Here is a 17483-nt window from a genome sequence, read left to right as displayed (position 1 = left end):
TTACGTATGCAAACATGCATCCAATCAATTAAGGGCAATACGGGCAGTTACAAAAATGAGGCATGAAAATAATTCTCAAACCGTGAAAATTTAAGAAGGCACTTTAGTTACAGCTAATATCAAATAAAGCAATAGCTTCATTAGTTTCAGATGTTTCTTCAATATATAAAACTGGTAATTAGTTTGATCTTGCACTCTAATCACCTTGCAGGGTTGCGCAGAGTATCTCCTCTAATAAAAGTAGAATGATGAAGCTTATGAGCTGTTTCATTATAAATATTCCACCTCCAACATCATGGTTTGTGAATTTTAAAGCCAAATACTCTTGGAACATAACGCTGTGATGGCTTTTGCGGCTTCAGGTGTGCATATGTCATCAGGAACAGGTGAGGGAAGGTGGTGCCAAAGTAAGCTCCATCAACATCTATACAATGTCAAGAAAAAGAATCCCATAAAAGAAAGATGAGACTAAAAAAGCAGCCTGATTATAACTGTTTAGAAAAAAAATAAGACCGTCCAAGATGCAGTTATCTGTTGCAGAAAGTTCCCACATGAATGACATGGTTTAAAATGTCAAAACAAGGACAAATGTTGTATCCATGGCTTCCTTAAGCAGATAGGGCTCGCATCCATGCATTTAGGCAGCCCCTTGATGCCAACCACTACATCTAACTTGGATCCTTGAGAATATCCAATATGTGTCTGTCAGTGTGTGTGTGGAGGGCAGGGGGTGGGGAAGGGGCGCAGGGGAAGAGGGAAGGGGGAGAGACCTATTGAAATGATAAAAGTCTTGATTCCACCGGTGCAAAACCAACAATTTACAATCAAACGAGAGAATTTATACCACTAGTCAGAATCTAAAACATTTAAATAGAAGCACATACTTTGTGTAAGAATCAGGCCAAAAAGGCTTGGACTGGACCAAAGTCGGCAGGCCCAACCGGCTTTGATTCAAATTCAAAAAAAAAGAGAACAGAAGAAGGGATCGAAACAAACAATGCCCGCGATCCTCTGCTTCCCCTCTTTCGTTGAGATAAGCCACGGCAAACCGTGGCTGTTGAGGCTCCGCGGGGCTATTGAACTGCCGCCGGCTCCTCCCCCCCCCCCCCCGGTTGCCGGCCTCATCCTCTCGTCAAGATCCACTGGAAATCGCCACCGCCGGCCGAAGTACACCACCTTCATCTCTCGCCGGTAAGTTCCCCATCCCCTGTCAAAGCCTCCTTGGGCCGAGAAGGTTGCCCCAAGGTAGCTAGGGGCACTGCCCGTCTACCTTGTTTTTTCTATGTTTTTCCTAAGCATGGCCATCCCCATCAGCCGTTGCCAGTCACTCCCCACCACTCGTCACCGCCTCCAGCTGCCACCGCCGGACCTTAACCACGACAACCATTGATCCACCCACTTCCTTCTCCTGATTACCAAGAAAAGAAGAAGGATGAGAGAGAAGAAGAGGAGAGAGAAAAACTCATCCCTCTCTTCCTCTCTATATCTCGTTCCTTCTCTCTTCTCTCTCTAATCTCCCTATTTCTCTCTCTAAAAGATCGGAACCAGTAAGAGAGGTCCGATCCTAGGTTCAACCTTTCTCTCTCTACTTGATCTGTAGATCCTAAACCGATTTATCTAGTCGGGACTTGAAACCTGCTCAAGTCTATTTTGGGTTGCTTAGAGCTTTTTAATTTATACTTAGATCTTTAAATAATGAATAGCAAATAATTTATTCTTCTTAAACGGTTTTGATAGGTCCAGCAGATTTACCCAGCTGAACCTAGTGATCTTTGGGCGAACAGAAATAAGTGACCTTGACACAAACCTTATTAATTTCAAATTATAGATCAGTTTTTAGTATGAAATTATAAAATTATATTTAACATGATTGATCGTGCATTTTCTTAAAAAAATTTAGTATAATTGAAAATGATCCATATTCTTGGCAAAATAGCATTCTTATTGAATACTTCATTATAAATGATTTACATATGAATTATGATTATGAAAAATTGCATGTTATTATGAAAATGATATATATGGCATGATTATGCATTTTAACTTTTGCGATGCCATTTAGCATTTCCAATCTATTTATAAAGGTATGATTTATGAAAAATATAAAATATTTTACAAGTTTTCAGATAGCTATAACCGCCATTAGAAATGAAAGCCAATCGACACCCTGGAGCTAGCATCCAACGAAAACGGCCCTGTCACAGATTATAGTGACCGTAGCGCGAAAATCTGTGAGCACTATTTTGATTAAAAGTATAAATAAATGGTAAACATTTAATGATTGTGGATATTTTAAATTGCACCTTCAGCTTTACGAACTTGCATAATTTGTGCATACGTAATTGATTTGTTATAAGAGTTTGTTATTATGTTTATGAAGTATTTTATTTTACAGTATAACTTCACTTTCCAAATAATGCATTAAATCATGTAAAAATTTATGCTTGATCTGGTAAGGTGGTGCATCGTTACTCACTGAGCCACAGCTCATTTATCTCTTCATGTTTTTCTTTCAGATACTTAAGGTTGCTGGAAGCAGAAAAGAATAAATGAATGGAGAATGAAAGTATAAAGCTTGAAGTATAGTTGCAAGCTATCAATAAATATAGTTATGACCATAAAGTTTGGGTTATGTAGTCCTGAATGTTCAAATGTTCGATTTAGACGCTCTGTACCTACTTCTCTTTGTTTAGCGAATGGAATTGGACTGAATTTATTATTCTATAAATTTTTATGAAGAACTTTTTATTATGGGCTTCGTGTAATTGTGGGCAATACCCTACGGTAGCACGACCATGTCATGCTCCGAATTTGGGACACAACATTTTGTGTCTCCTACTTGTGCCTCAATAGAAACAAAATGTAGTTAGAATGGCCTGTAAAAATGTTTTGATTTGACTTACAGCTTACAAGCATCAATATAAAAATTACAACCATGTGATTTAACATAGTGATCCATGGTCAACAGAAAGGAATGCTAATTAAAATGGGAAAACAAGCACACACTTTACTGGTACCATCCGAGTGGTATCCAAAGTCACAAATTCAGAATTTGAAAACAATTAGGCTAGGGTCAAAGATTCAGATTTTTTTTCAAAAAAAAAAGAGGCAAACTTGTCAAATGAAATGAGTTCAGATAGACATTCAAAAAGAATTAAAGGGAGAAAACAAACAGAAATTTTTACAATATAGCAAGAGTGAGGCAAGAACAATAAGGATAGCAAAAATACCAGCACCAACAACAATACATAGTAACTTAGGAATAATTGAATAATGCTTGAATAGTTCGATTAAGAAAAATAATTTAGAGACTCATTCAGTTAAGAGAAAATCAAGAATAATTTGATAATTTTCCAACAAATTAGAGAATATGGTTACTCTTTTTATCCATATGATGCATAGGTACGAGACAACAAGGGAGATATTTTTTTTTCTAAAAGCATTTTAAGCAATTTCAATCATAAGAGATGATGTGGGTCCTCCATTTACATGGCTTATCTTTGATTTTACGCTGATAGGTTCCAACAAATTTGGATTCTAAGTGCATGTGTGTGTGAAGACTGGTTTATTTATTTCCTAATGCAGAAGTTAAAGGTTTGAAAAAATAGTGATAAATTGAAAGGATACTGCCTTGGTACTTAGATCTAGGGTAGTATATGTCTTCACACTTTGGACAGTAGATCTTAACAGTACTAGATCGAGGAATGTCTGATTGCCCAACTGGAAGGCAGGGCTGACCACAGCAATAAACTCTTGGGCATCTTCCAAAACCATAATTCTTGTACTTCTCTAACTGTAAAAATATCCAGTTGAAGTAGTCATTTTCAAGCCAAATAGGACTATCGAATGCAACGAGTAGACAAAGCCAAACAGCACATCAAAGCCAAGAGAGAGCCTACCATTGCAGCCATTCCTTTGCTGGTCAGTATGTATCTTACATGAATCAGACCATATAACATCTCCGCTGCTGATTCGACCAACTCATTTTGTTCCTCAGTAAACATATCCCCTGCCCATTTGCACGGCCAAAACCAATTGTAATTATTAGAATGCCGAGCTACATAGAAACACACACACATAGAGAGAGAAAGAGAGATAGAGTCCTGCCATTTGCTTATCATTTTAATCAAAGTGTGACATGTACTACATTTTGACAACAAAAAAGGTACAACCAGGTCTGCCCTGTTAGTGGACGTGGCAGGTGTTTTTTTTTATTAGTTAAAAATGTCATAGCTACATACTTGCAAATCTTCAAAGATTGTCTCAATGAGTTCGACAGTTATGATACAGGAAACTGTTCATATAACTGACCCTAAAAAATGTTAAACAGCCATGAATGTAAAAATTTGAACACAGCCCTGTGTTGGGAAATCAAATAAAAGACCTAGAACTAATTATTGATGTACGAACAGCAATTCTAGAAATACATGCAAGACCAGTTAATTGATAGATATCATTTAATAACAAATAGCAACAACAATGATGATCATGATGATGATGACAATGATGATTGAACTCTAGTATTTGTAAGTTCCAAGAGACACTGCATTAAACAAAATTTATTTGGTCACTGGTATGTGTAAGAATTTCAAGAGAGAGACTAAAATGAAGAAATATGATTATTTGCCTGAGGTACTTGTAAAAGAGAAAAGAATTGCCGAAACAGGGTATAATTCTACAAGATACCAACTTAAAAATTGCTTTGTTAGGAAAAGCCACAAGAAATGGAATCAAAACCTGAAATATAGTGTCTGCAATGCAAGTGTATGGTAAGATATAGATCAAGTTGCAATGCTTTAAATAGCAAAATTATCTAATGGCACGTGGATGTTATGAAAGATACATGCAGTCCATGCGATCACACAAAACAACTATAGCTTAAGGAGTGGATAAAAAGTCAAGTATGAATGCTTTGACATAAGTGGGGTAGACCACTACAACAAATGCCACAAAGAAAAGAATATGTACAACATAATTACAATCATCAAACCTTGTCCCAGATATTTGCATTAGATTTACGGATCCTCATTCGCCAAGCATTCTTGTTTGCCACTACCCAAAATGCAATTTCATGCTTTCCATATGTTTTTCACAACTTCCATTTCTATTACCTTAGTTCTTTCCCTCATTTTCATACATCCTTCAACACATCGTTAAGTACCCTTGCTTGCTAGAACCCCCTCATATCTTTGTTGTACATGCCCATTATCAGCTCAATAGACCGGTTCTCCCTTACGTTATCCTTAATTTCTGCATCTCCTGTGGCTACTTCAATTCTTACTTTTCACTCCATACATCATAAATTCACCACACATCCATCTCAATATTACAATACTACTACATTTAACTTGCTTTCCTATACCATATTAGCCAACATACTAAGCGATGTACCATCACCGAACTTACTGCCGTTGCATAATTATTTTCTACACACCTAAGGCAAACTAGGAAATAATCAACTAACACTAACTAGGAACTAATCTAGGAAGTAATTAGCTCACATTTTCCTAGCTAGGAAAATGCTGCTTGGAATTCTCAAGATCAATGCCTATATCCAGGCCTCATAGGCTTCAAGATCAAACTTTCACCAACGATGGCAGCACCACTCAACAATAGGTTAGTTAAGCCAGGCTGTTATCCTTCTTTGCCGATGGTCCGAGGATCATCTTAAGATGGTCATAGCAATACAAGCAACAAGATCTCAAAATCCTATCATTTTGTCCAATTTTAGTTCGAATTCGCTAGTTGTAATATGAAATCCTAGTGAGTCAACATGTCCTCGATCTTGTTGATGTTGATAGAAGAATTTACCACTTGGTCCTATCCTAAGAAGTATATAAGCACAGGATTTTGGTCTCAAATTTTCTGAACGTCCTGAATCATGGATGTGCCACATATGCTCCAAGGCATGGTATGCCAAATCGGGCCGAATTGCTCGGTTCACCCATACCGAACCGAACCAACGCGGAATTGAAATTGTTTCGCACGTCTTTCCAAGAAAGGCAATAAACAGCTTCGCACCAAGAGGTTTAGAGTGGAACTGATGCGAACCACTCTATGTAATGTAATCTACAAGATGAAGCCTGATCCAGAAGTCGTGGCCCTATGTCTACAAGAGATAAGTTAACTTAAGTGGCATGTGTAAGTTAACTCGTGTCTTCAATCATTAACATATTATAATATGTATCTTTTTCACGGATAAAAATATTTAGGAAGGGCATTAACAACTTTAGAGTCTCGGTAGCTGTCATAAAAAAAAAATATAACGTTTTATAGTTATTAATATGATACTATTTTATATGTAATTTCTTCAATACTTTTGCAGCTGAATGATAGATTCATTTTGGTTTATCGGCAAGAAATCTTAAGCGGTTAGCTATTCAAATCCTCTCTTAGATGGTCTCCTCAGGTGGCTATGAGCGCAACTAATCCACCTTCATTGTCATCCACAGCAAGCAAAGAAATCGTGTGATATAGAGACGCCTCAGCGATCTCATAAATGTCCACTACAATCTGAGGTTGAGGCTAAAGTGCATTCAAAAGATAGTAGAGCCGAAGTACACATATCCGACCCACAATGCTTCTGTTCAGAATGAGAATGATCCTATGATCGGATGGCTTGTAGGCCAGCAGTAGGAGTCAGAGCTTGATGAACCAGGATCGCCTCCACGATTGTCTAGTTTTGTATCCAACGAGGATAGGATGGATGAAAAGCAATGGGCAGATCACAATATTCTATGCATGCTTCCAGCTGAAGATCCACAACCATAGGGATCACTGGAGAGCCGATCATCATATGACTCCATGTTTGAGACATCCTTCTTGAAATATGAGCAAAAGTTTCTTAGACGATGCCACCATACCCGGTTGACTTAGTCAGAAGGGCGACATTCATTCTCCCAGCATAGTCAGGCAGAGGAGCATGAAGGAAAAGCAAGCAGCTTCTCGACGCAGCCTGATAGAAAAAGAAAAGGAGTTGCAGCCCAATGGAGAGTGCGGAGGAGTCAATTCACTCAGATTCAAAGACCAAAGGGAGAAGCGATGATAGTTCTGGTGATCATAGATCTAGTGGCCAGGGAGACTGAAGAATATGAGACCATTTATGAGATAGCCGTAGGATGATCTTTGATTCCCCAATGAGTTCCAGTTTATGCTTAAGCACAAGTTGAAGGAGATCTTGAAGGTCAATAGGGTTGTGTGTTACATATGTGGCTTAATCTACTCTCAAATGGGCACTTCACCCTCTCTTTGTAGCATGTGCAACTGATTTACCGCCACCTCCAAAACAAGAAGATGCCTCTAGCTCATTTGTATAGGGCCCTTATTAATACAACAAAGGACAAAGATTTTTTAGTAGTCCACAACTTCTAGCAACTCGAGTACTACATCTCCATAGCTCATCTTTTTGTGACTCTAGATGCCTTTAATCAATTTTCTTGTGACCAAATCGTATGGCAAAAATTCTTTGACCACATAAGTGAGTACATGGTTGAAGGGGCTCCACCGTTGAGGGATACGTACATCCCCATTTTAGACAACTCTAAGTGCACTGACTAGTGCAAAATACTTGTTGATGTGACTCCAGTGTTGAGGGATATCTACATCCCCATTTTAGACAACTCTGAGTGCATACTGATTGGTGAAAAATCCTTTCTAACATACATGACATACTACTGTTTCAAGACATTCAGAATTTTTGAGATCAAACACCCTAAGCTCAGATGCTTACCTAGAACCCCAATATGGTAGATTCTTCTTTCGATGTTTGCAGGTTCCAGGACATGTTCACTGACTTGGAATTTCACATGGTAGATCCGCAGATCCCAACTAATATTGAACTCAATTACAAGCTATCAAGATCTTATTACTTACAGCTGCATAGTCGTGACCATCTAAAGGTCATCCTCGAGCCATTAGCATAGGAGAAACACAACAACCTAGACTTCATGTATCTAACTTCCACAAGTGTCATCACTATGAAGATTCAATATTGAGGACTAGGTGTCGACACAAGTCTCGACCTTAAAACTTCCAAGCAATGTGTTTTCTTGTCTAGAAAATGTCAGTCAACAAATTCCTAGATCACTTCCTAGAAAGTCTAGTTGATCAGCGTTAGTTGATTGTTTCCTAGTTTGCCTTAGTTAAGCATTAAAAAAATGGATTTTGATACAAGTTACTAGACAATATGTGGTTATGCAGGGTTTAAAAGTTCTCCTCAACAATTCAGTTGGCTTCCTAACTTCCATTCAAATCTGATGGCTAATGTGCCCCCATGATGATGTCACCTAGGTTCCTAGAGGTTTTGAATTTAGACAGCAATAGCCCTATTGTCCAAAGATTTTGGCACTGGGCTTCTCCCCATCTAAATTGGGATGGTTTAAACCACTGTGCCCCTCCTCTTCTTCCTCATTTTCTTCCTCCATTTTCCCCTCTCTTCTTCCTTTTTTTTTCTTCTTCCATTTTCCTCGTTCTCTCCTTTTTCTTCTTCCTTTCTTCTCTTCTCACCAAAGACCTCTTCCCCTTTCTTCTTTCTTTCCATCTAATGCTAGATGGCAACAGCTCCCTTACAATTCCTGCATTTGAAGAGGCTATGCCATTCTTTGCATATGGAGGAGCCATTGAAAAGTGATCGTTAAGCCAAGTAGAGGATGTGAAGGCTCAAAGAAGGCCCCACATGCTAGGATCAATTGAAAAATCAATTGCATAGGTTGTCAAGAATGCATGAAGTGCCCATTCAGCAAAAGAAATAGCTAGCATACAGGGAACATGTAACCCTACTTACCTTCAAATTCCCCTTCCACTCATTCCTGAACATCTTTGATGTTAGTGGTCAACATAGATGCTTGAGATTTAGCAATCAGCCACAAATCAATTCTCCATTCTTTCACAATAGGGGAAAATTTTGATAATATGATCTCAAATCAAAAAGATGTCATAAAATAAGCTGTTTGATACTCATCAGATTCAAGTCATTCCTAGATTCAGCGCAGATGTCTAACATTGTTGAAGCATCTTTTATAAGCAAGGTCATCTCCCTGATGCCAAACAAGATGTTTGTCCATGGGTTCCACCTCGTTATTGTAATTGTTATTAATAGCCAGTTCACAACAGCAGTAACACTCTTCCTTGGCTCTACCATGAGTCCCACCATCCGAATAAATTGACTTTTATGCATGTTTCGACCAAAACCAGTCACCTAATCCAAAAGTCTTAAGTGGTTGTCACCATGCATCATAAGAAGAGTCCCAGAAAAAAAAATCTTTAGGAAAAAAGTAATAGCACCTCATCATTGACCATTCAATATCTGGAAATCAATAATATTCTCCTGATCCTGCAGGGTTACAGGGGCTCTTGTCATGGGAACCACCATGCACGAGAGAGAGAGAGAGAGAGCAACTCATCCCTCATCTACCAGGATCTCTCAAAAGGAAGACCTAGGAAAGAAGGATCAAAAGCACTAGAAACAATCGTCGTAGAATCACCCATTGCAATTCCAAGACCGATTTGTGAGGAGAGCCCATAGACCTTAGGCCTATTTTTATAGGCCTTTCAGCCAATTTTACATATGAATAAACTTCATTTACCGGATGAACTAACCTACAAAATAAATTTGCAAAAATAAATTATACGGCAGGTGCTTGGCCATCCAAAATTTCAGGCTGGCTAGGAATAAGAGTTCGACTCTGATGCTGATTATAGGTCCAAGTTTTCAAAAAAGTGCGGCTCTATAGTCTATAGAATGTATCAAGCATACAACAACGCTTTAAGCTTCGGATGATGGCTCAAACAAATCAAGTTTTATAAGGATTTCCAAAAAACACAAAACAAAGAAGAAAAAAGAAATAGGAATAAAGAGAAAACAGTGAAAAAACAGAGAATAAAGAAGACTTTTATTTACAAATTAAACCTATCAAGCCTATAAGTGATAGAAGCAAGGTTCGCTGTACCGGTCGGTACCGGTCGGTACCGAGCGTACCGTACCCGTACCGATGGGTACCGGTATCGGTACACCAATGTCGGTACGGTCGGTACCGAGCGTACGGTACCGTACCGACACTCGGTACGCCTATACTAATGCGGCACCGGTACGGGGTTCGGTACCGGTACGGCGAACCTTGGATAGAAGTTTCCCTTACAAAAGGATCATCTCCTAAAGAATGTCACTTAAAGAGTCTCTAGAGTTGAACGGCCATTTCCAAAACATATGTAATTCTTTGATTTCCATGTTCTTTTTTGATTTTCAAGTTCTTAGTTTAACCCTATATGACATGCATTTTTATTTCCCAATTTTCAACATTCAGCACCAAAGGCATGCCTTCATGACATGGTACCTGAGAACACATCATCCAATTGGATTTAATCCTAGACATATATCTTCATCCATCTCTCCATTAATTTTGGATAGTAGACCCTATATAGCAAAACCAATAGCATTGTAATACTGCATGCTCATTTACTCTACTAGGTCACCTCTTCAATTCTATTTTTCCCAAGGATTTAAGCATCAATGTCATTGTCTGGCATAGCATGCAACTCCATGCCAATCAACAAGTCACAATGCGCCAAAATGAAAAATGGACTTGATGCCCTTTTTAATTAAAATTCTTCAAAAAATAATTTGGAGGTTCCATGCCAAACTATGATGAGATTCAACAGTGATCCGACAAGGTAAATACTAACTGACACAGACCAACACCAGCCAGTACTTGAAATCTTGATCTTCGCTAAAGCTGCAATTCATATATTTCTGCTAGTTTTTTTATCTCTTGCGGTCCAAAGCTTTTTTTCCATAAATCCAATTCAAAATTTAATCTTGTTAAAGAAAAACGTCATTCTTTTCGCATCACATGCAACACAATACATCAAACCACATATTTACAGAAAATTTATCTCTGGTTAATGTAGAAAGACAACAGATTAAATGCTAATCTTTGGTGCAAGTCCACCATGATTGTAAATACACTCAGTGTACCAGGATATCTCCCTATGGTTGTCATTGCTCCAGCAGACATATCTTTAATGCTTTATATGCACCATTTATGCACACTTCTTCAAACCCGTTAATTTACCTTTCTTGATACCCTATATTAAGCTTTCTCAAAGTTAATAAAGACCTTATATAGATCTTTTTCCATTTTATATATTTTTATATCTATTGGCTATGTAGGAAAGTAACCTCCATTATTGACCTCTTTGACATAAAACTGTATTGGTTCTTAGACTATCATGATGTTTTTTAAACTTATTACTCTTTTCAATAACGTCATTTTTTTAATGAATATAATGCCTATAATTGGAATATTGAGGTAGGGACATGATCGTAAAGTCTTTAGAGGCTTGTATCTTGGATAGCATTGCTGCCAAAGCCCTGCCCAGAAGACAGAAACACTTACTTCAAATTAACACTTCTTCTAAATACTGTTTCTAAAACACAATCATAGTAACATGCTTTATGCATAGTAGCTCCTGGATTTGATTTTATAAATTAAAGAAAATAATATGCCAACAAATACCAAATGCCTAAGTCTGCTCATCACTAATATAGAAAGCTCCTATTCTACTTATGTAACCAAATAATCCTATCAAGAAAAAATAATTTCTGATACTTAAGATATTAAAAGACAATTTGAAGGACATTAAAATTGTGTCTCTAAACAAGGCAACATGAGGGAAGAGAGCAGCCCACCAAGAAATCAAGAAGCCTAGATATAGACTTGTAGTATAAGCTCGTGAAACTATGGAGTAGCCCTGTAGAGTACCTCTTGGACTTAGAAATAATCGGAAGGAAAGGTGAACAATGCCTATGTCATGAACTATGTTTGTCTCTAAGGCATAACACTAACACAAACAAAATAGAGATGCCGTTCTTTCTTTTGCAGTTCATAATAGCCTGGATGAGAAAGTGGAGTCAATTTCATTTAAGAGATTTAAATATAGTTATATTTCAAAGCATGTGGATAGCTTGACTTAGTCTAGATTCTACAAAAAATAAGGATATAATATAATGCATCAAGAGAAGTTTAATATCACTTAATAAGCCAAATGCATTGTCAGTAAACTCTTTAACCACATGAAACTAGTAAGAGCCTCTGCTTAGTGAAGTTATTGTCACCAAATACACTAGGATGACCAAACCGCTCTCCAAAGTTTTTTTCCCATTTGTCATGCACTAGTTTTAATGAAATTATCAAACTATTTATGATTTTAATTGGTTGTATAATTTGCTGATTCAATAAACCAGGAAAATACAATAACACTCATAATTAGTTTCAACTAGTTATAGCCCAAATTGGATGAAACTACCAAAAATGCACCAAAATTGTTTCAATGAACTGGCCAAACTTATTTAAATATAGTTTCAGATTTTCAGGGCTACAATATGGAAATGGATTTGTTTTGGCCAAAGCTTCAAACCTCATCCATGAGATTTAGTAGGGAGCTTAGAGAATTGAATCGCTTATACTGGAAGTTGCTACCAAATCTAAGCCATTAATTGCCTATTAATAGCAAAAACAAATTACATGTTTAGATGAAGTGTATATCTGCCTTATTATCCAATGAGAAATTAGTCGCCATTGTTCATGAGCATCTTTTGAAGTTTCAGCTAGAACTCCAAATATGAAACTAGAAAATCTTGGTTTCAACCAAAATTGCTAAAAGATTAAAATGCTATTTTGATATAGTTTAGCATAATACAATTTATTTGTATTGAATTTTATTTCTGTTAAATTTTCTTCTACCTAATTGCCGTTGACACTTTCTGGAGTGTTATAATATCCAATAGAAGATATCAAAACTACAGAACCACTACAACCGTCTAAACTTCCAAAAGCAAAACTCTCATAGTTTTATTACCTGGAAATTTGCATCCAGGTCCTAGAATCCAGGTTGGAGAGTTGTCCAAATTGAATATACAGTGGACCATTGGATGAATATGCATTGGACCATTGAATGCTCATCATTTTTCTTTGGCTGCAACCTCTAGAAATAAGCAAAGAGGTGGAGTCTTCAAAACATGAGTTGAATTGGCTATGATAACGTTAAACATGAGTTATTGTTCTTTTCAGAGATTGGAAAATTAGTTATTACAATAACCTTGCAAAATTTCAATTTTCTAAAATCCTTGAGCTAAATGGGAAGTTCAGATGAGAAACATATATTGGAAGACCTTAACAAATAAATCTTTAAATATCATTTTTTTTACAAAATATTTACTATACATATTAGTTAAATTTATTTTTTCTACACATTCATGCATCTCCTTTATTTCCTCTTGCTGAGTTAGACTCTTGGACACGTCCAAATCCACTTGTCATGTTTGTGTCCATCCAACACTGTTACCTAGACTTCGAAAGGAAAACCCAAAAAAGTTTTCAAACCTTGTATCAAAGTACTCGAGCCATAAGTGCATGATTTGTCTCCAACCTACAAGAAAAAAGGTATTATGGGCTGTAACATATGAATTTATTCTATTTTCCACTCATATAGTTATAAGCAAGGTTGAGAGTTGCTTTTATTTTCTTAAGGTTTCCTCTAGTGGAGGGCTGCCTTGATATATGTATTCATGCACATGCATATTGTTATGAACAAGGTTTGAGACTTTACCCATTTAATTTTTAGGATTCTTTTGGTGGCAGGCTGTGTTGATACACAACGATCCATTTAGTATTTCTGTTGTTTTATGACTTAGGCATAGATTCTCATTTAATGTATTATACTGCTGTTACTTTCTGATAACCTTTTGATGGTTCTAAACAAAATAAAACTCAAAGCAAGCTAGGAAACCAACAACTATATATCCCAAGTTAGTGTCAATAATAGAAGAAATTAGTGTCAATGCCTGAAGAATGCAGTCGAGAAAATGTAGGTAGGATCTACCAGTAACGAAAGACAAGGCAAGAAACAGTTTATCTATTAAAACAATAATAATGATGAAAATGATAACTATGAGCAATTAAAAGTCAACATACATGAAAACAAAAAACGCTTAAAGAAGTTAAAATGCTCTCAAGGAACCAGAGTCTATGAAGTTGCAAGCACTCAAGAATCATTAATTCATGCTGTAAGAGCAATATAACGTGCCATTATCTTGAAATTACATATAGAATCCTTCATAAATTAAAATCCTATGCAAAGACTAAAGACGCATTAATGCATACCGTGAGAGGATTCGACATCCAAAATCAGATCGAGGGCATAGTCATAGTAAGGAACCTGGCCGCTTAGCCCGCAAAGATTGAAGTCATCTTGTATGTACTCGTCATCAACTTCGCAAAAGAATTCATTCCCTCTTAGGTTACAGAACCATGAAATCCAAGATGTGTCCTCACCATCAGAACCACTAACGTCTGATTCTTCACTTTCTGTTTCAGATTCTTCTGATGAAAATGAAACAGAAAATAATAAGCATACATAAATGGATTATAATAAAGCTCAAAAAGACAGCGTAGCCTCATTCTAGGGACCAGAGCTTGAACACATCATGCACATTATCGAGTTGTGACTTGATTTTCTGAACTCTTATTTTGAATTGTCAAAACTCTCAGTAGTCATCAAAGCAGACATCAATTTGTAACATGGTCAAAACAACATTGTCACAGCTTCAAGAGAAATATTTATGTGCTATAAATTTCGCATGTGACTGAAAAATAAGAATACTTGAATTATCACAGACAACAGAAAGAAATGTCTTGGTAAATCATGGGCAACCAAAACTTATAAATTATTTTCAGCTGCACAAATCTTCTATAACAAATAAACCAAACAAGTGTTTTTTTTGTTTATATCATTATTTACATTTTTCCCATAATTAAACTAAAAGCAATTTAAATTTATGCAACAAGTGAAGTTCTGATCCTTGTCTTCAATGAACCTAAATTATGTCCAGAACCTGAAAGAGATTCTTAAAAAACAGAAGGCATTAAAGTTTGTATTCATGAATAAAATATAAACTTTGATGAAGTCCCCGTTTGTGAACTAAAATAAAACTTAGTTTAATTTATGACCTAGACTTCTTCATTGCACTACACAATACAATGTACGTGATGACCAACGGCAGCCAAAGAAATCAGAAATTAGCATGAGAACATATGTTACTCTCACTTGTTTGGAGAAACCATCCAATCAAAGTGAACTGTAAATCGGGAAGAACTACATCTAGAGGCCCCTTTTGGCTGCTACACAAATTATTTTCTTTCAAAGTTCCAATTTTTCGGTCCGAAAAGCCTGGCATGGATAAATATATATTAAAATCACAAGAACTCCACAAGAACAGAAGGAAAAGAAGGCAACCATTGGAAAGAGGGGCAGAGCGTTGGTTCCTGTGGTGGTCCAGCTGCTTTCCGACAGAGGTGGACGGCACGGAGAGTCTCTCCTTCTCCCTCCCATTCAGCCCCCTGGAAGTCGACGGCGACGATTTCTCCAGGTGCTTATCTAGGGCGTCATTGATCCGCTTCCGATCGAGGGTCCCAATCTCCGGCTTCGACCCGCTCGCTCCTCGATCCCTGTACATATCTTCCGCCCCTTTCAGTCCTCTCTACCCTTCAGCGAACCTCAATCTGCTCGCTCCGCCATGCTATAATCTAAACAAAATCAAAAAATTTGGAACCCTAGGCCATTTAAGCAGCCGATTCAAAAGAAAAAAAGCAAAATACGCTCAGTAAGGAGATGAAAACAAAGAAAATCACCGAACCGATGGCAGAAATCCCCTAGATTTGGGGAAAAGGGGAACAATCGAGGTAGAAACCCTAGTTTCTGGTACAGACGGAGGAGGAGGAGGGAAGAAGGATTAGGGTTTTAGAATCGTTAGGCAACGGGACGAGAAGGGGAGGAGAGGGGAAGAGAGAGCCAAGCCTCGGGGTGGAATGGCCGGAATGGCCGCGTGGAGGAGAGAAGAAGAAGAAAGAGGGGAAGACGGGTCAAGGTTTAATATGGAAACTTTGAGGGTTGTTATTGTTTAATATTCTGCCTCGCTGAATAGCTTTGATAGTTGGGCAGTGCATGCACAAAGTTTGATTAGTTTGTAAAGCACAAGATTTTCTTGGAGGAAGACTGGATTGCTTCTCTAAGGAGTAGATAACAACAAAAAGTGACAGGTGATGCTTTCAAAACTCTTTCATGTATAATTTTAGTAGCATTTTACAGTATATTGATTTTGGGGATGTAAAAATCTATGATTGTTTTTGTGAATTAGTATTTTAAACATTTTAGATCAAACTTAAATTTGCATTTTTAACCTCCAATAATCAAATTCAACGAGTAAATATGGACTCACTCTCTCTCTATATATTTTAACATGCACATATGCGTGTGTCTGTGTGTGTGTGTATATATATATATATGTATATATATGTATATACATATATGTGTATATGTATTACATATACATATACATATATACATATATATATATATATATATATATATATGTATGTATGTATGTATGTATGTATGTATGTATGTATGTGTTGGTGGAAAAATGGACCACCCCACAAATGTAATTATAGCACCCAAATCCATCAGCAAGCTCGAGCTCATCCTAAGTGATCGAGCTCTTCCGCTCTCGAGCTCATAGACCAGAGAGCCGAGCACAGAAGGCCGAGGCCAGAAGGCCGAGGCCAGAGAGCCGAGCACAGAAGGCCGAGCACAGAGAGCCGAGGCCAGAGAGCCGAGGCCAGAGGGCCGAGACCAGAAGGCCGAGCACAGCAGGCCGAGCCCATGCCTTAGCCAAATATCCAATTTCCACCTAACCCCCTAAGGGACCTGACAACTCCACTATAACCTGCCACTATCTCCAAGCCATCAAGGCATAAGATCTTCGCAGGTATTTGGCACGACCTGCCATTAATGCACGAGACTCTCTCAAGTCTCCGATGCACTCAGTCATTTAATGAACAAGGCCCAAGACGATCTCCGGATCACTGAACCATCAGAACGTATGGCTCTCCCTGACCGCCGGTTCATTCGGCAATAAATGCACTTACCATCCACGGACCCCAGGCCCACCACAGCCGGCGGTTCAACCACTCCAACAGGTCCGATCGACCGTGACAACTCCCTGATTCCGGTCTGATCCGGTCCCGTTCTCCACTACGCCATTAATGGGCCAAATCGTGCCCAATTATTACAAAACAGGACAAACCTCCTGTCACCTCCCAGGTAACAAAAATCCTCCTATAAAAGGAAACCTGGAGGGAAAAGGGAGGGAGGACCAAAAACGGGAGGAAAAACCCGAAGCTCTCTCTGTCTTCTCCACATACTCTCCTCCCTGCTCTCTCCACATACTTGCCCCCTCTGACTTAGGCATCGGAGGGCCGGCGCCGGGGAGCCCGGCCACCGGCTTTTTTGCAGGACAGGACAGGACTGGACGCACCACCCCTCTTCGGACGCTCCCACGCCCCACGGTGGAGGACGCAGCCGGCCGGCGCACCGCCGTCCGCCCCCTGCAGCAGCGGAGCTCCTCCTTCCCCGGCTTCGCGGCGGCC

At 38.3% G+C, this 17483-nt stretch overlaps 1 protein-coding gene across 3 annotated transcripts; it reads right to left on the bottom strand.

The window, feature by feature from the left end:
- LOC103707360 (casein kinase II subunit beta-1-like) lies at positions 1 to 15963 on the bottom strand. Of its 3 annotated transcripts, none has more exons than XM_026804768.2 (6): positions 15687 to 15963; positions 15292 to 15581; positions 14160 to 14375; positions 3900 to 4009; positions 3628 to 3793; positions 1 to 424 (listed from the first exon to the last, which is right to left on the bottom strand). In XM_026804768.2, the coding sequence occupies exons 2-6, from the start codon at positions 15509 to 15511 to the stop codon at positions 294 to 296; spliced, it is 843 nt and encodes a 280-aa protein (XP_026660569.2). In that variant the 5' UTR covers positions 15512 to 15581; positions 15687 to 15963; the 3' UTR covers positions 1 to 293. The 3 variants fall into 3 exon arrangements, with proteins under 3 accessions (XP_026660569.2, XP_008790035.2, XP_008790034.2); XM_008791813.4 differs by having other exon boundaries at positions 14160 to 14378; positions 15692 to 15951; XM_008791812.4 differs by having other exon boundaries at positions 14160 to 14378; positions 15687 to 15949.
- Positions 15964 to 17483: the final 1520 nt, after the last annotated feature.

The sequence above is a fragment of the Phoenix dactylifera genome, chromosome 17 (assembly GCF_009389715.1).
Source record: "Phoenix dactylifera cultivar Barhee BC4 chromosome 17, palm_55x_up_171113_PBpolish2nd_filt_p, whole genome shotgun sequence".
NCBI classification, from domain to species: domain Eukaryota; kingdom Viridiplantae; phylum Streptophyta; class Magnoliopsida; order Arecales; family Arecaceae; genus Phoenix; species Phoenix dactylifera.
This window is presented reverse-complemented; position numbering and strand designations above follow the sequence as displayed.